Here is a 24,051-nt window from a genome sequence, read left to right as displayed (position 1 = left end):
GCTCTAGGACATTGTCCTACTTGATAGGGCAATGTCACTGTCCCTTGCCTCTGCCATTCATGAGCGACCTTTAAACCTTTAAATGTCGGGAAAGGATGTATGCTGCAACCGGTTCATAGCTAGACTGGCTGTAGATTCCTACTCTCTTTGCACTTCTTGTAGGGGACATGATTGTTTGCAGTTATCCCCATGTGCCGAGCATAGTTCGTGTCGTGGCCTCCTGTTCAGTGGCAGGGGTTTTTTTTAAAAAAAAAAGGATACGTCTTCTCTGTTGTCATCCTTGGGAACGTCTAAGATGATTCTAAGGATACGTTATATGACTTTTCTCTCCTTATTGAGGTCATCAGTCACTAAAGCTCCAAGATATATGTCTCTGGCTTTGTCTCCATGAAGCATGCTCCAAAAAGGAAGACCTTATATCTTCATCTGCAAGTTATTCTTTGTTTGGTGGAGTGTTGGGCACTTTAGTCATTACCACACATCAGCATGTGTTAGAAGCTTTCCCATGGACGTTTAGACCGCTGCTAATGGGTTTGACGTAAGGAAGTCTTGGCACTTTTTAGTTATTCCCAAACATTGATGCTACATACATAAGTGGGTCAACAACATGACAGGTTCAGATATAGAGTGGTGTTGATGAGCGACAGCTCAACGATAGCGACCTATATCTCCAAACAGGGAGGTGCAGTATCTCTCCTGCTATGCCAACTAGCAGTGGAGGTACACCATTGGGCACAGAACAATGCAGTGTCCCTCTAGCCTCAGTTTATCCCCGGGAAGAGGAATGACATTGCGGACCATCTAAGTCGACCAAGGTCAACAGTTGGTTCCAAATAGGCTTTGCTTCCTCTAGTGGCAAAGAGTCATTTTTGCCACTCACCTAAACACCAAACTCCCGGTGTATTACTTCTCAGTCCTGGACCCAGCACCAACAATGGAAGATGCCTTCCAGCATCCATGGGACTAGCCAGGCTTTTACGCCTTTCTACTGTTCCGTCTGATTCATCATATCCTGAACAGAATTCAAACATCACGAGAGGGGAGAGTAGTGCTAGTAGGCCCAAGGTGGCTAACAGTGGAGTGGTATCCAGATCGGCTGGAACTTCTCACAGAAATCCCAAGAGAACATCCAGAATGGCTAAACTTGCTGCGGTAACTTCACGTAAGAAAGGTTCACAAGACAGTTCACTGCCTATTCATGGCTGGAGACTATCCAGCATCTCATCCGAAAGAGGTTTTCCGTGACAGACTGCAAAACAACTTTCCAGATACAGTGCCTCCAAAAGTCATCCGCAGCAGTCTACCAAGCCAAGGGGAAAACTTTCTTTGATTGGTGTTGTAAGGGGAATATTGCTCTACTCAAGACCACTATTCCCCAGATTACTGACTTTTTAGTATTCCTGATGAATGAGAAAACCTATCAGTCACTGTGGTGAAGGGCTACTGCTCAGCCTTGCACCAAGTTTTCAAACTGAAAGGGCTTGATCTCTCCTCTTCATGAGAATGTTCTGCTCTCATAAAATGTTTTGAACAAACCTGTCCTCCATGAGAACTCAAAACCCTTTCCTGTGTTATGCCAAAGGTTCTTAGGCCCTTGAAAAGAGCCCCTATAAACCCATGCATAAAGCTTTAGATAGGGATCTTACTCTAAAGACTGTCTTTCTCATTGCTTTAGCTTCACCCAAGAGAGTAAGAGAACTACATGGTATGTCCTACCTAATGTAACATCCTAGAGGGTGGAAGGACTTATCCCTTTCATTTGTTCCCGAGTATGTGACCAAAACTTTAAGTTCAGTTGTAATTGTCTTTAGATTTAACTTTTACAATACAGTATTGTCACTCAGAGAGGTAACTGATGATCCGGATAAACTTTTACTCTGTCCTTTAAGAGCAATCAGAAAGTATTTGAAAAGAACAGCCTATCATATACCGAAGATTCCAAACATATTTGTGAGCACAGGCCTCTCCAAAAATGTGCCAAAAAACAGCCCAAGTTCTCAGAGCTAGTGTCTGGAAAAGACAAAACACTGTCACAGATCACTACCTGAAAGAATTGTCCCTGTATATCGACTTTTGACTTGCTCATACTTATACATGCATGTAATTGTCAAAGAGAGAGTGAGTACTTTTTAATGTAGACTTTCCCCAACCTAAGGAAGTCTCCTATTTAAATGACTCAGAAGTTTGTATCCACATAGGAATCAACTACAAAATTTTATGAATAGTACTTACCTGGCAGTTATATATATATAGCTGAGTCTCCGACTACGGCAGAATTTAATCGAAAATCGCGGCAACCGCCTTGTGGTGGTTGTGTGGTTAGATGGTTAACAACTCTTACAGGGTGGTACTTGGAATCATTCCTGTTTTCTGTTCCTCAGATTATCTCTGCCGGCCGGATCGACAACATCGTTGGTCCGCCATTTACAGTGAACCCTCGTTTATCGCGGTAGATAGGTTCCAGTCGCGGCCGCGATAGGTGAAAATCCGCGAAGTAGTGACACCATATTTACCTATTTATTCAACATGTATATTCAGACTTTTAAAACCTTCCCTTGTACGTAGTACTGTTAACAAACTACCCTTTAATGTACAGAACACTTAATGCATGTACTACAGTACCCTAAACTAAAAGAGGCACAAATATTAAAGGTGATTTTATATCATGCATTTCCTAAACATGCTAAAAAGCACGATAAAAAATGGCAACCAATGTTTTGTTTACATTTATCTCTGATCATAATGTAGAAACAAACTGGAGGTAGAGCTTAGCTTATTACCCAGACATATTTCCCATACTTTTCCCTTAGAACTACATCACATCTTCCTACTTTAGATATATATATATATATATATATATATATATATATATATATATATATATATATATATATATATATATATATATATATATATATATATATGTGTGTGTGTGTGTGTGTGTGTGTGTGTATATATATATTTATATGTATACACATATACATACCTACATATATACTTAAATACATGCATACATATATATATATATATATATATATATATATATATATATATATATATATATATTACTGTATATATATGGGTTATGGAAAAAATCCGCGAAGTGGTGAATCCGCGATGGTCGAACCGCGAAGTAGCGAGGGTTCACTGTAGAGTTTTTTCGGATCGCTTTCCCTTCATCGCCTTTTTGGACTTCGTTTTTGGTGAAGTACACTGTGTTGGGATTTGGCAATCGTGTTTGTTTTTAGTTTTTTGTCTTTTTTCCTTTTTTATCATGAGTGAAAAAATTCATTTTCGTATTTGTGCGAATGATATTTCCAAGGTGAGGTTGCCGAAAGTGTCGGTTGACCCTCACACTATCTGTATGGGTTGCAGGGGGTTTGAATGTGCTCTAGATAATAAGTGCAAGGAATGCGAGGTTTTAAGTGATGATAATTGGTCAGCTATGAAGCGCTATGTGTGCAAACTTGAGGTTGATAGAGTTAGAAGAGCTAAATCAAAGTCAAAGTCTGCTAGTGAGCCTAGCTTAGATTTATCTATTGACCCTTTGCTTGTAACCTCTTTGGAAGTTATTCCTTCCCCGAATGTAGTAACTCCTGCCCCTTCTACAGGATCTGTGCCTACGGATGACCCGGGGTATGCTAAATTAGCTGCTGAATTAGAGGCCATTAAAGCACAATTGGAAACCTTTAAAGGTAAGGGTGTAAGTGAAATTAGTGCTTGTGAAAGTGCAGTGGAGGTGGCGACTGATCGAATCTGTCATATCCCTAGGTCTAGACCTCTACCAAGCTCCCAGGACCAAGGGAGAAGGTACGTCGAAAGCCGAAAGGTGGTGAGAGGTGCTTATCCTCGGTCAGTCGTCGCCTCAGACAGTCCTGTTGCGATCTCACAGGCTGCTCTTGACCGCCGTAGAAAAGGCATGTTGGATACATTTGTGTCTTCGCCTGATCGTTCTCCCAGACGTATTTGGCGTTACGAATCAAGACCAATGAAGAGAGGGTGGAACCGGGATGTGCAGTTTCGCTCTCCCTCTCCCGGTTCAAGTAGCCGAGATCCTGATCCTTCGGAAGACAATTTCGATGTTGTTCCTGTTAAGAGGGCGAAACAGAGAGTCCTTAGCCCAGTTAATCCTGCTAAACTCCCTACTTCTTCTGCCAGCGCTCCCAGTCAAGCCGTACGACAACTGCCGTCTTCGGCACCGCGAGAGCCAGCGGAGGTTGCTAAAGCTTTCATGGTTGTTATGCAGGAACAACTTTCATCGTTAGTTAAAGCTTTCAGCCACCCTTCTCAGTCCGTCAGACGTAAGGACGTCTCTTTGCCTGTTAAAAGATCTTCTTCTAAGAGAGATCTTAGTATCTCTCCCAAGAAACCTCTGCGCACTTCGTCGGCCGTACGACAACGCACACCGTCTTCATCGGCACGCTGCCAGGAATTTCCTTCCCCCTCTCCCGGCGCCAGGACGATACTGCCTCTCGTTCTCGGCGCCGTGACGATTCCGTTTCTCTTTCGAAACGCCGGGACGTTACTGCCTCGTTTCTTAGGAAACAGGATGAATGCAGTCTGCATTTTCAAGGCGAAGGCAGCCTGCATCTTCAGGATGATTCCGTTTCTCGTCATCATGACGATACAGCTTCTCGTCATCGTGACGATACCGCTTCTCGCCGACTGGATGTTAGCGGCGCTCGGCGCCAGGATTCAAACAGCTCTCGGTGCCAGACTGCTGGCAGCCCAACTCTTCAGGATGTTATCCTTGAGCAGGACCTCGAAGATATTTCGGAAGAGGAAGAAAAACCTGCCGACTCTTCTAGTGATTATAAGGTTCTTTCTCGCTCTCTTTTGGAACTTTATGGGGAGAAATTTCAACCTTCGGCCCCTCGTTCTCCTCAGTCTCAATTTTCCAGGAAGAAAGCTACTAAGTCTTCGGCCTTCATCCAAATGAAACTTTCAATTTCGGCTAGAAAAGCTCTCGCTAAGGTGGATGATTGGATGAAGGAACGGAGACAAGCTGTCAAGACCACCTTTTCTTTTCCACCGTCTCGGCTCGCTTCCAAGGCCGGTATGTGGTATGAGACAGGGGAACCTTTGGGGTTAGGAGTTCCTGCCTCCTCCCAAGGTGACTTCTCGGCTCTTGTGGACTCGGCAAGAAGGCATGCTTTAAACTCTGCCAAGGTGATGTGGTCCATGTCGGAGCTTGATCACCTCGTCAAGGGAATTTTCAGGGTTTTCGAGGTTTTCAGCTTCCTGGACTGGTCTCTCGGGACTCTGGCCAGGAAGTCTGAACTCCTGGAGGACACGAAGGACCTGACGAGTATCATATCCTGCATGGACAAAGCTCTTAAGGGATGGAGCGAATGAATTGGCTTCCCTTTTCTCAGCAGGGGTCTTAAAGAAGAGGGCCCTTTTGTGCTCCTTCACCTCTAGATCTGTGACTGTTGCCCAGAAGTCGGAGCTGCTTTTCGCCCCTTTTTCACGTCATCTTTTTCCTGAAGCTCTGGTCAGAGATATCTCCCTTTCTCTGGCTCAGAAGGCTACTCAGGACCTTTTGTCTCGGTTGGCTAGGAAGACCTTACCTGTTGCTCCTGCTCCTCTGAAGAAGGAAGAGAAGAAGTTTCAACAGCCCTTTCGGGGCAGGATCTCCTCGAGAGCGGATTTTAGGGGGAGAAGACAAGAGTCAGGGCCAAGGACCAGCAGGGGTGCGTTTAGGCCCTGGTCCAAAAAATGAGATGGAAGTCCTCCAGACACCAGTAGGGGCAAGACTGTCTCGTTTTTGGCAGTCTTGGAAAAGGAGAGGGGCGGACACCTGGTCCCTCTCAGTCGTCAAGGAAGGTTACAAGATCCCCTTTTTAAAGAAACCACCTCTCTCAGACACTCCCCTAGCCTTAGTGGCTCAGTACACCGACGCGGGGAAACGAGAGGCTCCTCTGGAGCTAGTCGACCAGATGTTGGTCAAGGGAGCAATAGAGCCGGTTCAAGACCTCGCCTCCCCAGGCTTTTGCAATCACCTGTTTCTGGTTCCCAAGAACTCGGGTGGATGGAGACCAGTCCTAGATGTCAGCTCTCTGAACGCCTTCGTGGAGAAAACAAAGTTCTCCATGGAGACGACTCAGTCAGTGCTGGCTGCAGTTCGTCCAGGAGACTGGATGGTTTCTCTCGACCTGCAGGACGCTTATTTTCACGTCCCCATTCATCCGTCTTCGAGGAGATATCTGAGGTTTGTGTTCCAGGGCAAGTGCTTCCAATTCAGGGCACTTTGCTTCGGTCTCAGAACAGCTCCCCAAGTTTTCACCAGACTAATGGCGAATGTGGCAGGCTGGTTACACCAGGAGGGGATAAGGGTCTCCTTCTATCTATACGACTGGCTGATCCGGTCACAGTCGAAAGAGAAATGCCTGGAGGACCTAATGAAGACATATACGATGACTCAGGACCTGGGACTCATCGTCAACTGGGGGAAGTCTCAGACCGAGCCGAATCAGACTATTCTCTATTTGGGGATAGTTCTGAATTCAGTTCTTTTTCAGGCTTCTCCCTCCCAGGAGAGGCAGACCAGGTGCCTGGACAAAGTCAAATACTTTTTGAGGAAGCAGGAATGCTCAGCGAAGGAGTGGATGAGTCTGCTGGGAACTCTATCCTCCCTGGAGCAGTTTGTCCCGTTGGGGAGACTGCACCTAAGGCCTCTGCAACACTTCCTCGCAAAGGTTTGGAACAGAAAGATCCAGGAGGACACTTTTTCTTTTCCCATTCCGACAAAGATCAAGGATCTTTTGATGTGGTGGCTGGACCCAGCTCTGTTGGGAAAAGGGATCTCCTTGTTCAAGAAGAACCCTGACCTAGTGTTATTCTCAGATGCGTCTGAGTCAGGCTGGGGAGCAACACTAGGGAACAAAGAGGTCTCAGGTATTTGGGAAGGGAGTCAGATCAGTTGGCATATCAACAGGAAGGAATTGATGGCCATTTTGTTAGGGCTCAAGGCCTTCAAAACCTCGGTGTCAGGAAAGACTGTGGAGATCAATTCCGACAACACCACAGCTCTCGCATACATAAGGAAGCAAGGGGGAACTCACTCCCTCTCTCTGTTCTCAACTGCGAGAGAGCTTCTCCTTTGGGCGAACGAGAACGAGACCCAGCTGTTGACAAGGTTTGTTCAAGGGCAGAGAAACATCAGGGCAGACATGCTCAGCAGGAGGGGACAAGTCCTTCCCACAGATTAGACTCTCAACCCGCATGTCTGTCGGAGCCTCTGGAAGTTGTGGGGCAGACCTGTAATAGATCTTTTCGCCTCCGGTCTAAACAAGAGGATCCCCAACTACTGCTCCCTAGTCCCGGACAAGGAAGCTGTTGCAGTGGACGCCTTCTTGATGGATTGGACGGGGCTGGACATGTATGCCTTTCCCCCCCGTTCAAGATCATCAATCTGGTTGTCAGGAAATTCGCTCTCCTCGATTCGGGACGAATGATCCTAGTGGCTCCATTCTGGCCTGCGAGGGAATGGTTCACCGAAGTGGTAGGGTTGCTGATGGACTTTCCAAGAAGACTCCCGGCAAGTCCAGATCTTCTCAGACAACCCCACTTCGAGAGATTTCACCAAAACCCCCTCGCTCTCAATCTGACTGCCTTCAGACTGTCGAGAAGCTTGTTAGATCTCGAGGCTTTTCGGCACAAGCGGCGAAAGCTATTGCCAGAGCAAGGAGGATCTCTTCACAAAGAGTCTACCTGTCAAAGTGGGAGACCTTTAGAACTTGGTGCAGGAGGCGCAAGGTTTCCCCGTCCTCTACCTCTCTAAGCCAGATTGCAGACTTTCTTTTGTACCTCAGGCAGGATGCTAAGCTGGCTGTATCTACCATTAAAGGATACAGGAGCATGCTCTCAACCGTCTTTAGGCATAGAGGCTTAGAGTTATCTCAGAATAAGGACTTGCAGGACCTCATTAGGTCTTTTGAGACAACGAAGCAGGTGCACTTAAGACCCCCTTCTTGGAACCTGGATGTGGTGCTTAAGTTTTTGTGCTCCAGGAAGTTTGAACCTATCTCGCAAGCCTCTCTGCGAGATGTGACTAAGAAAACCCTCTTCCTTTTGACTCTAGCGACTGCCAGGAGGATCAGCGAGGTCCAGGCAATCGAGAAGCGTGTAGGTTTCACCCTAAATGGAGCGGTTTGTGCCTTGAGGTACGACTTTCTCGCCAAGAATGAGAACCCTTCGAAACCCTGGCCCAGGACTTTTGAAGTCCCTAACCTCACGAATCTAGTGGGTCAGGAACAGGAAAGCCTCCTCTGCCCGGTTAGGGCTCTCAAGGCTTATTTGGCCCACACTAAGAACGTGAAGGGTGCTTCCAACTCCTTATGGTGTTCGGTGAAGGATCCTCAAAAACCCCTGTCAAAGAATGCTTTGTCCTTTTTCCTGAGGGAAACTATTAGGGAAGCCCACCTCTTTTGTGAGGAAGAAAACTTCGCCCTGTTAAAAGTACGGGCTCATGAAGTAAGGGCCATTGCTGCTTCACTGGCATACCGGAAAAATATGTCAGTTAGGCAGATCATGGACGCAACGTTCTGGAGGAGCAACTCTGTCTTCGCTTCTCATTACCTCAGAGAGGTAAGAGTGGACTATGACAAGTGTTATACCTTGGGCCCATACGTAGCTGCGGCTTCTGTATTAGGCAAAGGAGTTACTACCCCCACTCAACCTTAGTTTATGTACTTGTATATGGGTTTGTGTTTTTTATGGTTGTCTGAGGTCCTCGTCTTGTGGTACGGTTCCCTCAGTCCAGATAGATAGTTTATATCTATTTCTGCAAGGTTAGGTGGTTAGCTTTAGTAAGGTTGCAGGTTTTTTATTATATGGGAAGGTAGTTTCTGAAGTCTAGTCAAGTTGTTGGTCCTACCCCTTTGACAGACTCGATTGAGTTGTTTGCAGCGTAGCAGGTCTACTCCTGGCTGAACACTCCTAAGGGAAAGCGACTCTAGAGGCAGTTACCTTTGAAGTCAGCTACCTTAGCAGGTAAGGAATCTAGGTGTTTGTTCTCCTACAACTCTTTTTTTTGTTTCCCCAACTATGTTTTTCTGTCTGTTTCCCTTCTCCAAATGTGTGAATCAGCTATATATATATAACTGCCAGGTAAGTACTATTCATAAAAATGGAGTTTTTATGATAAAACAAAGTTTTATGAATACTTACCTGGCAGTTATATATATATATTTTAAAGCCCACCCACCTCCCCTCAGGAGACAGGTCGGGCAAAGATAATCTGAGGAACAGAAAACGGTAATGATTCCAAGTACCACCCTGTAAGGGTTGTTAACCATCTAACCACACAACCACCACAAGGCGGTTGCCGCGATTTTCGATTAAATTCTGCCGCAGTCGGAGACTCAGCTATATATATATATATAACTGCCAGGTAAGTATTCATAAAACTTTGTTTTATCATAAAAACTCCATTTTTGAGAACAATTTGTTTTTCCTAGCCATGTAAACCTGAGTCATCTAATAAAGGGTCCTCCCTCAACAACTCATTAGTCTAGTCATAGAAAATGTAACTAGGAGTAAGCCATTTAAGTGACTCAGGTTTGTCTAACTAGGAAAAATTCAAATTGTTTTTAAAATTTGTTGTATTACTCTTGATTTACAGTAGTTTAATAATGCTTTTTGTATAATGTAGTTAAATCTAATCTTTTTTTATTAAGTGAATTACTTGCATTGAATTTTTTTTTTACTATTATATATATAAACAATTTAATTTTCCTTTTTTTCCAGATGCAGTGAAGAGGTCAGAAGGGCATCTGGTCGAATTACAGATGTTACGTATCAGTTATTTATCATCTTATTTGGCAATGCAGGACTGTTTCTAGTAGACCACATACACTTTCAATATAATGGATTTCTGTTTGGAATTTTATTTATATCAATTGCGAGAATGATACAGGTGAGATTTTGAGTGATATTAATTTTATTTACAAATAGATTCTTTCAAGTTGCTTTGAAAGCGATCTGTTGATTTAGTTATGAACTTAATTTACATTTTAATGATAATACCTTTTGTGTAATCTTATGAGAATTTAGACTAAATGATAATAATCATAACACAGTGGTACTCGGAGATCGAACATAAACCTTATTTGAACACTGAATTAGTTTTCTCGGTAAGAATAAGTTGAAGAAATAATGTGAATTAGTTCCCAACCCAAGGGAGCTCCTATTAGGGGCCCATTTCACACAAATTTTACAATATTAAGTTACAGTGCAGCACATGAAATCATGGCATAACTCCCAAAAATAGTTACAGTAGTACCTTGGAGATTACTCACACTGGTACCTGGACAATTTGTTGATCAAACTAGATTTTCTAGCATTGTTGGCCTCTTAGATTGAACGGAAATTGGAGGTCAAACAACTTGTAAGAACTTGTATGGACCAAGGCAACGGAACAGTTTACATGTTGCTCTTGCCAAATTCAAGCCTGCAAAACATTGTTTTGTTAACTTTGCATTGTTATAATTTATTTGAATATATTTTGTGTAATTACCCTTACACAATTTAAGAATGGTAAAAGAGGACAAGTCTTCAAAGAAATAAGAGAGAGGAATTCTTTCCCCTAGTTCAGTGATAAAGGAAATTATGACTATTTTGGCTGAGTTATATAATTTTGTAGAAAAATATCACCTAGATATGGCAGTGGCAAGTTGAACAAGGAATTTTTTAATGATAATACATCGAGTCATTTCAGAAATGTCTTAAAACGGAGGCAGAAAGTCTTCTCTTGACAAATTTTTAGTAAAAAAGTCCTAAAGTGAATCACAGTGGGTTCCTAAAAGGAGGGTTTTTGACGAAGGAGAAACCTATTTTTCGGGAATTCTGTGTGGTCTCCAAGGACTTTCCAAAAAAACATTGCCTCCCATGGTCTAGGGATAGTGTATCAATGTGTAAAACACGGACTCAGTGTGCATATGAAAGACCTTCAAGGTAAGGCACTATTGAACTAAACACAGCACCTCCAATACTGAAAACTGTCTTCTGTGGGTGATGTCATTACTTAGTCATCACCGCATAGACTAAAGAACCAGTGCTACCTGTACATTGAGTCATTTCAGAAATGTCTTAAAACAGAGGCTGAAAGTCTTCTCTTGGCAAATTTTTAGTAAAAGGGTCCTAAAGTGAATCACAGTTGGTTCCCAAAAAGAGGGGTTTTGACGAAGGAAAACCCTATTTTTTGGGAAGTGTTGTGTGGTCTCCAAGGACTCCAAAAAAATATTGCCTCTCATGGTCTAGGGCCAGTGTATCAATGTGTAAAACACGGACTCAATGTGTATATGAGAGACCTCCAAGGTTAGGCACTATTGAACTCAACACAGCACCTCCAGTACAGAAAACCGTCTGCTATGTGTGACGTCATTACCAAGTCTTCACTGTATAGACTAAAGAACCAATGCTACCTTTGCATTGGCTTCTTCCTAACTGCCATCTCCAATTCCCAAGTGAGAATCAATTGTCCTGTTCCCCTGTGTAAGGCTAGGGAGGAGGGAGGGTCCTGAAGACCTCATAGCACCCCTAAAAAAAGTTTTTCCTTTGTCAAAATCCCTGTTCTGGGGTTAATGAGGTGTGTGGTGTCCAAGGACTAGTACCAGAGCATTAATTGAGCAGATCCGTTTACTCTCATGCAGAGCTTTCTACCACCAAGCAACAACATACAACAACTTGCACATGTTTACATGAATAAGAAAAAAGACTTAACTAGTCTGATTCTAACCTCTTAAGGGATGACTGAAGAATGCTGGATGCACATCATCACTTGTGTCCTGAGGGACCTGGCTGAATTGGTCCTTTTCTCCATGGTACCTCTGTAAGGATCACAATATAGTCAAGAGTCACACATGAATGTTCTACTGCTTGGATTTGTTTCAGGTAGTGTTTAATGGGTTTTATGGAAGGAGACAAGATCAGTTTTGTATTAGGGAGTTCATGAGAATACTTATGGATAGACCCTGTTGAAAGGGGTTTAGTGTTCTGGTTATATTAAAACAAGCTGCCTTCTGAGGTTGTGGATCTCTGTAGATGTAGTTGCAAGGTAGACACTGCACAAAGGTTACTATCTCGTGACTCTAAGGGTCAAAAAGTAAAGCAGATCCTGTCTCTGGAAAGGCTTTTAATTTTTGGCTAAAAATAAGAAACCTTAGATCAAGATTAGGAGATAATCCAGGATTATGGAGATGAATTGCTGATCTCTTTGAAAGGCCATAAATTCACTGACTTGCTGTTGAGGCTAAAACTATTTGGTTTTTAATTTTATGCTAAGGACTAGAAAATTTAGATGGTTGAAGAATACATTCCAGAACAGGAAAGTGTCAACGTAGCACACCCAAGCCATGTTTGTGAGTTTGATAGTTATTAATATTTCAATTTCAAAGTACTGTAATCCATGTAGAGATTGGTTAAAAGTGGGTATACCAGGCTGCCCATACATCGGAATCCTTGCTTGTAAAAGTTTTAATTGAAAGAAAATATGTTATTAGTTACACACAGTTTAGTTAATTGTTTTTTTCAAAGCCAAGAAGGAAGTGATCTTCAAAAGGGACCTTTGTGAATAACGATTTCTGGTTCAGAATAAATTTTATATTGTTTACGAGAATATTTGACCCATTAAATTTCTGAATAAAGTCCTCTGCATGTTTAATGTGTGCAGAAGAAAAGTCCCTACATTCATTTCCTCAGTTACCATGATGTTTCTGTAAAGATTGAAGTAGCTTTCAATCTTTTACGTAAAGAATTGAGAATTTGTTCTCAAGCATGAACAGAAGCATAATAAAGGTAGCACTAGGCCACATAACTCATTTTGACCCTTACATGTTCTGGCTAGCAAGTCATATTACAAGCAATGAACATAAAAAAGGCAAAGTTTTTTTGCCTCCCAAAGAGACTTACAGTATAATAAACGGGACTTATTTCAAAGAGAACGTATACTTAGTTATCACTGTACAATATTCAAAATATAATATTAATTGTACATGCAACACAATAAGTGATGATAAATGGAAAATTTTTATCTTATCAATTAACAAATCTAAGGTAGACCTCTTTTTCATTCACAAGTAGAACCTAACTAAAAACCTTCACTGTTTCTTCTCCAAAGCGAAGATTGTTGTGGTCCCAGTTGTCAGGGCCCAGGACTGCTATTTGATTGATGAGTCTGTTGTAGATTTCTTTTCTGTCGGTTATGACACTGACCTGTGCTCAATTTCCTGTTGTTAAAAGCCTTTTTTTCATGTCAGACACTACTTGCATGAACTGGCTAGAGTTGATGATTGGAGACTTACACACACTAAACTGCACTCCCTTAAACTTTATTGCTTCTTTTGTGTGTCTATAGAGATAGGTCTCTCTCTCTTTCACATAAGCCTATAGATTATTTATTTTTTATTCTTCCAGTATTTTCCAACAGTGGGGTTTTCCTTGATCACTTTAATGAAGGATACATTAAAATCTCCCCAGGTATCATTCCAGAACAGGAAAGTGTCATCAACGTAGCACACCCAAGCCGGTTGAGTCCCTTGTTAGGTTGAAAGGAATGTAGAGAGTAGAGGTCCCTTTTTTATTTTTGTTTCATTTGTTGATGTCGGCTACCCCCCAAAATTGGGGGAAGTACCTTGGTATATGTATGTACTATAATGAATTCAATGTAGGTATAATGGTAATGATAATACCTTTAATAATAATAGTAATGATAAAGATAAAAATATTTGCTCCATGTGGGTACTGTATTTCGAGAGAGAGAGAGAGAGAGAGAGAGAGAGAGAGAGAGAGAGAGAGAGAGAGAGAGAGAGAGAGAGAGAGAGAGAGAGAGATGTGAGTGTGTGTTTGTTATTGTAAACAGACACTACAATAAATCTATTTGGTATTGCTGATCAATTAGCTAATGGTTTCTGTTAGGCATCGTGTTGTGTAGATCCTTCTTATATCCACGGGTAGCCTATTTAGCTTACAACACACTTTACATCAAATTTGTAGTAAATTCAACTCAAAATCTTGATACTTTGCTACTTTGCAGTACAAGTATATCATGTTTACAAACAAATCCTATCATCTGGTAGGTAGCCAGGGGTGAATGATGTGTCTTCAGAAGCATACCCTTTCATATCGTACAGCTGGAGGGGGCAGTATATCTTCCTGGTATGCCATACCATTGTGTACCGGCTGACTTTCACCCATGCATGAATCATCAAGAACATAACTTGTACAAATACAGACTTAGTACCATGCCATGAGGAAACAAAGGTTTAACAAATTATCACACTGTTAAGTTAAATTAAAGGGAAACAGATATGGCTATCTATTCTATTTACCAAGGTACTTCCCCCAATTTTTGGAGATCACATACATATGCCAAGGCACTTCCCCCAATTTTGGGGGATAGCCAACTTCAAACAAATGAAACTAAAAAGGGGACCTCTCCTCTCTACGTTCCTCCCAGCCTGACAACGGACTCAACCGAGTTCAGCTGGTACTGCTAGGGTGCCACATTTTACCCTCCCCCGTTATCCACCACAAAGGAAGTTTCATATGCTGAATCCCCTGCTGCTGCCACCTCAGCGGTCACCAAGGCAACTGGAGGAAGCAGCTGGGCCTACTGAAACTGTGTCACAATCACTCACCTTTCATTCATACAGTATTTCTAGTATGCTCCCTTGCCTCTCTCACATCTATCCTTCTATCACTCAGAGCTTTCTTCACTCCTTCCATCCACCCAAACTTTGGCCTTAATCTTGTACTTTTCTCATCAGCTAATGCATTCATCGCCTTCACCAGAAAGCCACTCTCCATTATCTCTACATGGCTAAACCACCTCATCATATTTATATCCACTCTTGCTGCTAAATAATTTCTTACACCTGTTCTCACCTTCACTACTTCATTTCTAACAATATCTAATCGAGGTACAACATCCATACTCCTCAGACACTTCATCTCGAACATATTCAATTTCTGTCTCTCTGTCACTTTCATTCCCCACAATTCAGATCCATTCATTGCAATTGGTACAATTAATTTCTCATACAGAACTCTCTTTACATTCATTCCTAACATTCTATTCTTTACCACTCCCTTCACTGCCCCCCCCACTTTATATCCTTCATTCACTCCCTGATGTACATCTGTTTCCACTCCACCATTTGTTGCAACAACAGACCTTGGGGTACTTAAACTGATCTACTTCCCCAAGTAACTCTCCATTCAACTATCACCGTCCTCCCTTCTTATGCATCTCATAACATTACTCTTACCCACATTAACTCTTAACTTTCTTCTCTCAGATACCCTTCCAAACTGTCACCAATCAACCCAGCTTCTCCGAGTCTGCAACCAGTACAGCATCATCCGCTAATAACAACTGATTTACCTCCCTTACATGATCACTCTTGTCTATCAGTTTCAATCCTCGACCAAGCACTCAAGCATTCACTTCTCTCACCACTCCATCAAAAAAACAAATTGAACAACCATGGCAACATCACACATCCCTGTCTCGGCCCCACTCTCACTTGAAACCACTCGCTCACTTCATTTCTTATCCTAACACATGCTTTACTGCCTATGTAGAAACTCTTCATTGCTTGCAGCAGCCTTCCACCAATTCCATATAACCTCAGCAAGTTCTACATCTCTTCCCTATCAACTCTATCATATGTTCTCTCCAGATCCGTAAACGCAACATGCACCTCCTTGCTTTTTGTTAGATATTTCTTGTATATCTGCCTAACTGTAAAAATCTGATAAAAAACATCCCCTACCTCTTTTAAAACCACACTGTACTTCTAAGATTGCAACCTCTGTTTTATCCTTAATCCCCTTAACTATTACTCTACCATACACTTTTCCAACCACTCTCAACAAACTAATATCCCTTAGATGACAACTCTCATGCACATCTCCCTTACCTTTATATAGTGGTAGATTACTCACACACACCCAGTCCACTAGCACCATTGACAACATAAAACATGTATATAACAATCTCACCAACCATTCAAGTACAGTCACACCCCCTTCCTTTAACATCTCAGTCCTCACACCATGCATACCAAGTGCTTTTCCTATTCTTGTTTCATCTAATGCTTTCTTCACTTACTCTCTTGTAATCTTTCTCTCATTCTCATCTCCCATCACCGGCACCTCAACACCTACAACAGTTATACAGTATCTACCTCCCTATTATCCTCAACATTCAGTAATCTTTCAAAAAGTTCCACACCTTTTACTTGCCTCCTCTCATCCTTCCATTTTCATCTTTCACTGTCTCTTCAATTCTCGAAACCCCCTTCCTTACTCTCTTCACTTCTTTCCAAAACTTCTTATTCAGATAAGTAAAGTCACAAAATTAACAAAGAACCCCCCCATCCAGAACAATTCACTGAGTACATTGTCTTACACTTTACCCCCTCCTCAAAGCAATGGCCAGGTCACATAAGATGGCCTGCCTTTGTGTATCAGAATACTGAATGCCAAGGGTAGAAGGAGAAGACCTGAAACAGACTTATAAAAATCTTTACTAATTTCTAGAAGTTAGATATACATCAAATAAAAGTGCATTGTCTTTTGTATAGAATTCAGTTGCATCCTTTTATCCTATGGTAATGTTGCTTCATTGTTAAATGAAGAGCCAAACTGTTGGATGTTGCCACATCAGATTTGCCATATCGAATTCCGTGTCTGCTCATCTGCCTGTAGGGTACTGCAGTCTATTGATACTGATGCAGGGAGAGGGCCAAGGTGTATATGATGGGATGATGTCAATATTGTGGTAATTACATATAATTGCACAGATTATGAAAAGATTTCTCTTTTTCTATTATGACACTGGATTGTCGAGCCTAGTGTAATGACTTGATGTCTCTAGTTCTTCCCATGACAACCAGGTGTGCTTTTGTATACTTGACTTACATCAAAGATAGATATATTTTACGTTCACTCATGGCTGTCGTTAACTGGGTACAGGACTCTTCTTTTGCTCTTGAAAGTTCAGACCAGCAAATCTCTTAGCTTAGCATCTTCTCTAATCATACAAAAACATTGTCAATATAAGATTCAATATAGTTGTCCCTAAAAGAAGGATAGTCTAAAAATTTCACTCTTTTCCACAAGTTATAAATAGTGTAAAAGAGGGAAATTACCGAGAAAAAAGTATTGAATTAAAACAAAAATTACACTACCTGTAAAGGGTTTTTTTTCCAATATTAATCTTACCCGATAATCATGTAGCTGTCAACTCTGTTTCCGACAGAAATCTACGGTCGGGATACGCCAGCGATCGCTATACAGGTGGGGGTGAACACCACAGCGCCATCTGTGGTCAGGTACTCTAGTACTTCTTGTCAACACCACCTCAATTTTTCCTCTGTCGTGCCTCCGGCTAGACCTACATGGATACGCTGTTGATTCTGGAGTTATTGCTCACGATTTGGTGATGTATTTGCTCTAGAGTTTAGCCTTCGCTATTCAGGAAGCTATATCATTAGCTTAGCAAGTTTTTGGAATTAATTTGATTTAATTTTTGATTTAATTTTGGTACGAAGAGAGTATGAACTCTCTTTCACTTTTAAATGGCCGACCCTTCCCTTAGACGGAAGTGTTGGTGTCGAAGAGAGTATAGACTCTCTTAATTTTGCTTAACAAAGTTATAGATTTATTTTATATCTCTCCGCCTTTTATAGGCCTCTTTGATTAACTTCCTTTTATTATAAACTTATTAAAATTAATTTTTATATTTGTTTATATTCGACCTTTCCTAATAGTAGGCGGTCTTTTCTTGGAACCGAAGTTAATTAACATTGAGCCCGTCATTTCGTTTTTACCTGTTAACATATTATGCTATTTTAATGTTTTTGAAAGAATTTCTTTGATAGTCTCGTACTGTTTTCAAAGTTGAACTAACGTTTTGTTTTGTCTCTGCAGTTGTTGACGTTCAGAACGTTCAACTTGCGCTCTATCGTTACGATAGAGAGAGAGTCTATCACGGTGTCACGTTGCAGTAAGAGTAAACCGATTCTAGCGTTTTGTTCATTCTTTCTTAGCTTAAATGGTTTTAATTCTAATAAAGGAACTTTTTATTTGGGAAACCTTTCAGTTTTTTTCCTTTAACAATAATATGTTTTAACGATATATATAATTGGGCTCTTCTCTCAGGTGCTAAGTCAAGAGAGAGAGAGAGAGAGATAGAGACGGAGGGAGAGAGAGGAGGATAAACGTTTCGTTCAAGCGGGTAACGTTGTTATCGTTTTTGCTCTTCTCCCTAGTCTCTTTAGGGGAAGAAGGTAAACGTTTCTAGAGTTTTATTCTTGTTCTCAGACTTTATGCGGTGAGAGATTTTAAACGTAGTTTATTTGATCTAGTGTTTAGTCTCTTTTCCAGCCACTGAATTATTTATCTTTCATTATGTTTTTCTGTTACATTGTAATACTGTTTTCGCAATTACTAACTTTTAATGAAGGATAGAATTGCGTGTTTCAGGTACAAACCACTTAAAGTTTCGAGTTCAGTGAAATAAGTGCAAACAGAAAATCAAAAGTGATCAAGTGATAAGCGCAAAGTGTTACAGTGTTGCGTTCGAGGGTTCGTCTGTTCGTGCCAGTTGTTCGCCTAGTCTGGGACCTCTTACAAGCTCCCAAGCCCAGGGGAGAAGTAATGTCGAAGGACTTATGGGTTCAGCAGGCCTTGATCGACGAACAGACGTTTCCCTCCGTGGTTTCGGGTGTAACCAACTCACGTAGCCGACGTGATCACCCCACCCACACAAAGACGAGAGAGCCCATTTATTCCTCGTCTGCGGAAGAGGTTTCTCGCAGAAACCATGGACCAAATCTTGCAACTTTTAAGTGCAAGTCGGTCCCTTCCGCGCAAGTCCAACTCCTAGGTGGTGCCATTAGCACTGGGTCAGTTCGGACTTGCTGCAGTACGACAACTGCACACCTCCCAGAGAGGCAAGGTGGTATCGCAACAGACAGTAACTCCGTCTGTTGCCGCACCAGCTGTTTTAGACCCTCAGTTTCAACGGACAGTAGCTCCGTTTGTTGTTGTCTTTCTTAAACTCTAGTGGTTTATGCTGCTGACAATGCAGTCTCAGCTTGCGGTGTTGATGCAGGAGTTTCAGGCAGAGAAGGTTAACACACCTCCTCCTGCGAGCGCTCCTCCACCTCTACGCAGTCCAGCCTGCCAGACGTATGATGTTGAGGTTCCTCAAGCTACCTCCATGCGTGAGCTGCCGCATTGGGAGTTGCCAGATACCAGCTCTGTGCAGCAACCTCCACTTTCCTTGAGGCAGGAGCCTCTTGCCACGCGGCAACCTCCTCAACACTTGAGGCAGGAGCCTTATGCTTTGCAGCAACCTCCTCTACCCTTGAGGTAGGAGCCTCATGCGTTGCGACTACCTCCTCCATCCTCGAGGCAGCTACCTCTTGCGGTGCGACAACCTCCACCATCCTCGAGGCAGCAACCTCAACTCCACCTCTGCGCAGTCCACCCTGCCAGACGTATGATGTTGAGGTTCCTCAACCTACCTCCACGCGTGAGCTGCCGCATTGGGAGTGGCCAGATACCAGCGCTATGCAGCAACCTCTTGCGTTGCGGCAACCTCCACCATCCTTGAGGCAGCAACCTCAACTCTTGCGGCAGCCAACTCCACTCTTGAGGCAAGAACCTCAACTCTTGAGGCAAGAGCCTCAACTCTTGAGGAACCTCATGCTATGAGGCAGCCGCCTCAACGCATGCAGCAACCGCATTCTTCACAGCATGAGCCTCTCTCTGCGCAGCTACCTCCTCAACCCTTGAGGCAGACGCAACTCTTGAAGCAGGAACCTCACAGGAGCCTCATGCTATGCGGCATCCTCCTCAAACCATGAGGCAGGAGCCTCATGCTATGCGGCATCCTCCTCAACCCATGAGGCAGGAGCCTCATGCTATGCGACATCCTCCTCTACCCATGAGGCAGCCTCATGCTTATGAGGAGCCTCATGCTTATGAGGAGCCTCATGCTATGCGGCATCCTCCTCAAACCATGAGGCAGGAGCCTCATGCTATGCGGCAACCGCCTCAACCCATGAGGCAGGAGCCTCATACTATGCGGCATCCTCCTCAACGCATGCGGCATAAGCCTCATCCCTTGCAGCTTGAGCCTCATCCCATGCAGCATGAGTCTCATACCATGCAGCATGAGCCTCATCCCATGCAGCATGAGCCTCATCCCATGCAGCATAAGCCGCACGCCATGCAACATGCTCTGCTTACCTTACAGCATGCTCTACATACAGCATGCTCTGCATACAGCATGCTCTGCATACCTTACCGCATGCTTCTCAGTCACACATCTTTGGTTGTTGCCAACTCACTAGACTGTCAAGCAGTTTCATAACGTTGCCTTCTAGTCTGCTGCTTTTGCACCAGTGAAACCCTCACTGAGAGAACTTAGCTTTTCTCGGATATGGTTCCTGTAGATGAGAAAGTGCTATTCTCCCTCCTTCTGATTTTCCCTTGAGGACTCTGTCATTTGGAGAGGAGCCTTTAGCTGCTTAGCCTCCTATGGACTTTTATTTAAGCATAGCATGCTTCCAGGGAGGGTAATGGTTCCACTTCAGTCGCTAACCCCGTCTGTTACCACACCTGCTCCCATAGACCTTGAGCTGTGTTGCAAGACATGCAGTCCAAGCTTAGTCCTTGTTAGAGGATTTTTTTGTTTACGGAGTCAGTGTGTCACTGGGAAGACGTTCAACAACCAGCAGAAGTGTCTTGTTGTGACGCAGTGCGGCAACCTCAGCAACCCGATAAGGAGTTGTCTGTACGACCCAGACAGTCTAGACAGCTTCGGGTTGTCACTGTACTTCCTCGCTTCCCCATGGTTGACAGTTCACAGACTGTGCAGCAGTACCATGATCTTGTGTCCGGCTCCGTCAGACGACTAGCTTTTAAGAGCTCCCACAAGTCGTCGCTGTCTGGAGATTCTCAGATGGACTATGGATCTGACCAAGGAACTGGGCCTCCTGGTCAATTTTGAGGAGTCCCAGCTCGTCCCATCCCAGACCATTGTCTACCTGGGTATGGATCTTCAGAGTCGAGCTTTTCGGGCTTTTCCGTCGGCCCCAAAGATATACTAAGCCCTAGATTGCATCCAGAGCATGCTGAGAAGGAACCGATGCTCAGTCAGGTAGTGGATGAGTCTAACAGGGACACTTTCATCGCTGGCCCTGTTCATCGAGTTAGGGAGACCCCACCTCCCCCACTTCAGTATCATCTAGCGGCTCACTGGATAAAGGACATGACGCTAGAGACGATCTCAGTTCCTGTTTCCGAAGAGAGGAGGTCTACTCTCACGTGGTGAAAGAACAGCTTTCTTCTCAAGGAAGTCTACCTTTGGCTGTTCAGAAACCCGACCGCCGTCTCTTCTCTGACGCATCAGACACGGGCTGGGGTGCGACTTTGGACGGACAGGAATGCTCGGGAACATGGAATCAGGAGCTAAGGACACTTCACATCTATTGCAAGGAGCTGTTGGCGGTTCATCTGGCCTTGATAAACTTCAAGTCCCTCCAGCTTAACAAGGTGGTGGAGGTGGACTCTGACAACACCACAGCCTTGGCTTACATCTCCAAGCAGGGAGGGACTCATTCGTGGAAGTTGTTCTAGATCGCAAGGGACCTCCTCATCTGGTTAAAAGATCGAAAGCTCACGCTGGTAACGAGGTTCATTCAGGGCGATATGAATGTCATGGCAGATCGCCTTAGCCGGAAGGGTCAGGTCATCCCCACAGAGTGGACCCTTCACAAGAATGTTTGCAGCAGACTTTGGGCCCTGTGGGGTCAGCCAACCATAGATCTGTTCGCTACCTCGATAACCTAGAGGCTCCCGTTGTATTGTTCTCCGATTCCAGACCCAGCAGCAGTTCACGTGGATGCTTTTCTGCTGGATTGGTCCCATCTCGACCTGTATGCATTCCCGCCGTTCAAGATTGTCAACAGGGTACTTCAGAAGTTCGCCTCTCGCAAAGGGACACGGCTGACGTTGGTTGGCTCCGCTCTGGCCCGCGAGAGAATGGTTCATAGAGGTACTGCAATGGCTGGTCGACATTCCCAGGACTCTTCCTCTAGGAGTGGACCTTCTACGTCTACCTCACGTAAAGAAGGTACATCCAAACCTCCACGCTCTTCGTCTGACTGCCTTCAGACTTTCGAAAGACTCTCAAGAGCTAGGGGCTTTTCGAAGGAGGCAGCCAGAGCGATTGCCAGAGCAAGGAGGACATCCACTCTCAGAGTCTATCAGTCTAAAGGGGAAGTCTTCCGAAGCTGGTACAAGGCCAATGCAGTTTCCTCATCCAGTACCACTGTAACCCAGATTGCTGACTTCCTGTTACATCTAAGGAACGTAAGATCCCTTTCAGCTCCTACGATTAAGGGTTACAGAAGTATGTTGGCAGCGGTTTTCTGCCACAGAGGCTTGGATCTTTCCACCAACAAAGATCTACAGGACCTCCTTAGGTCTTTTAAGACCTCAAAGGAACGTTGGTTGTCCACTCCAGGCTGGAATCTAGACGTGGTCCTAAGGTTCCTTATGTCATCAAGATTTGAACCTCTCCAATCAGCCTCTTTTAAGGACCTCACATTAAAAACTCTTTTCCTCGTGTGCTTGACAACAGCTAAAAGAGTAAGTGAGATCCACGCCTTCAGCAGGAACATAGTTTTCACATCTGAAACGGCTACATGTTCCTTGCAGCTCGGTTTTTTGCTAAAACGAGCTTCCTTCACGTCCTTGGCCTAAGTCGTTCGAGATCCCAAGCCTATCCAACTTGGTGGGGGACGAACTGGAGAGAGTACTTTGCCCAGTTAGAGCTCTTAGGTACTATCTAAAAAGGTCATAACCTTTACGAGGACAATCAGAAGCCTTATGGTGTGCTATCAAGAAGCCTTCTCTTCCAAGGTCTAAGAACTCAGTTTCTTACCTATTCAGGCTCCTGATTAGGGAAGCACATTCTCATCTGAAGGAAGAAGACCTTGCTTTGCTGAAGGTAAGGACACATGAAGTGAGAGCTGTGGCTACTTCAGTGGCCCTCAAACAGAACCGTTCTCTGCAGAGTGTTATGGATGCAACCTATTGGAGAAGCAAGTCAGTGTTCGCATCATTCTATCTCAAAGATGTCCAGTCTCTTTACGAGAACTGCTACACCCTGGGACCATTCGTAGCAACGAATGCAGTAGTAGGCGGGGGCTCAGCCACTACATTCCCATAATCCCATAACCTTTTTAACCTTTCTCTTGAATACTTTTTATGGGTTGTACGGTCGGCTAAGAAGCCTTCCACATCCTTGTTGATTTGGCGGGTGGTCAATTCTTTCTTGAGAAGCGCCGAGGTTAAAGGTTGTGATGAGGTCCTTTAGTATGGGTTGCAGCCCTTTATACTTCAGCACCTAAGAGTCGTTCAGCATCCTAAGAGGACCGCTACGCTCAGTAAGAAAGACGTACTTAATAAAGGCAGAGTAATGGTTCAAGTCGTCTTCCTTACCAGGTACTTATTTATTTTATGTTATTTTTGAATAACTAATAAAATAAAATACGGGATACTTAGCTTCTTTGTTAACATGTATGCTGGTCTCCACCCACCACCCTGGGTGTGAATCAGCTACATGATTATCGGGTAAGATTAATATTGGAAAATGTTATTTTCATTAGTAAAATAAATTTTTGAATATACTTACCCGATAATCATGATTTAATTGACCCACCCTTCCTCCCCATAGAGAACCAGTGGACCGAGGAAAAAATTGAGGTGGTGTTGACAAGAAGTACTAGAGTACCTGACCACAGATGGCGCTGTGGTGTTCACCCCCACCTGTATAGCGATCGCTGGCGTATCCCGACCGTAGATTTCTGTCGGCAACAGAGTTGACAGCTACATGATTATCGGGTAAGTATATTCAAAAATTTATTTTACTAATGAAAATAACATTTTTCGTAACATCAATCATAATTTTCGGTTACCAACAAATGTAACTAGAAATATTTTTTTTACAATTCCTTAGGAACCTGT

At 43.4% G+C, this 24,051-nt stretch overlaps 1 protein-coding gene across 2 annotated transcripts in view; it reads left to right on the top strand.

Annotated features, from left to right (window-relative positions):
- xit (ALG6/ALG8 family glucosyltransferase xit) overlaps positions 1-24,051 on the top strand; it is a 182,008-nt gene that overhangs the window by 42,857 nt on the left and 115,100 nt on the right. For both annotated transcript variants that reach the window (XM_068363730.1, XM_068363731.1), the window contains exon 5: positions 9,751-9,919. In XM_068363730.1, coding sequence (XP_068219831.1) covers positions 9,751-9,919 — 169 coding nt within the window. The remainder of the gene's footprint in view (positions 1-9,750; positions 9,920-24,051) is intronic.

Source organism: Palaemon carinicauda, chromosome 40 (assembly GCF_036898095.1).
Source record: "Palaemon carinicauda isolate YSFRI2023 chromosome 40, ASM3689809v2, whole genome shotgun sequence".
Taxonomy (NCBI): domain Eukaryota; kingdom Metazoa; phylum Arthropoda; class Malacostraca; order Decapoda; family Palaemonidae; genus Palaemon; species Palaemon carinicauda.
The sequence above is the reverse complement of the archived record's forward strand: the minus strand, read 5'-3'. Positions and strand labels throughout refer to the sequence as shown.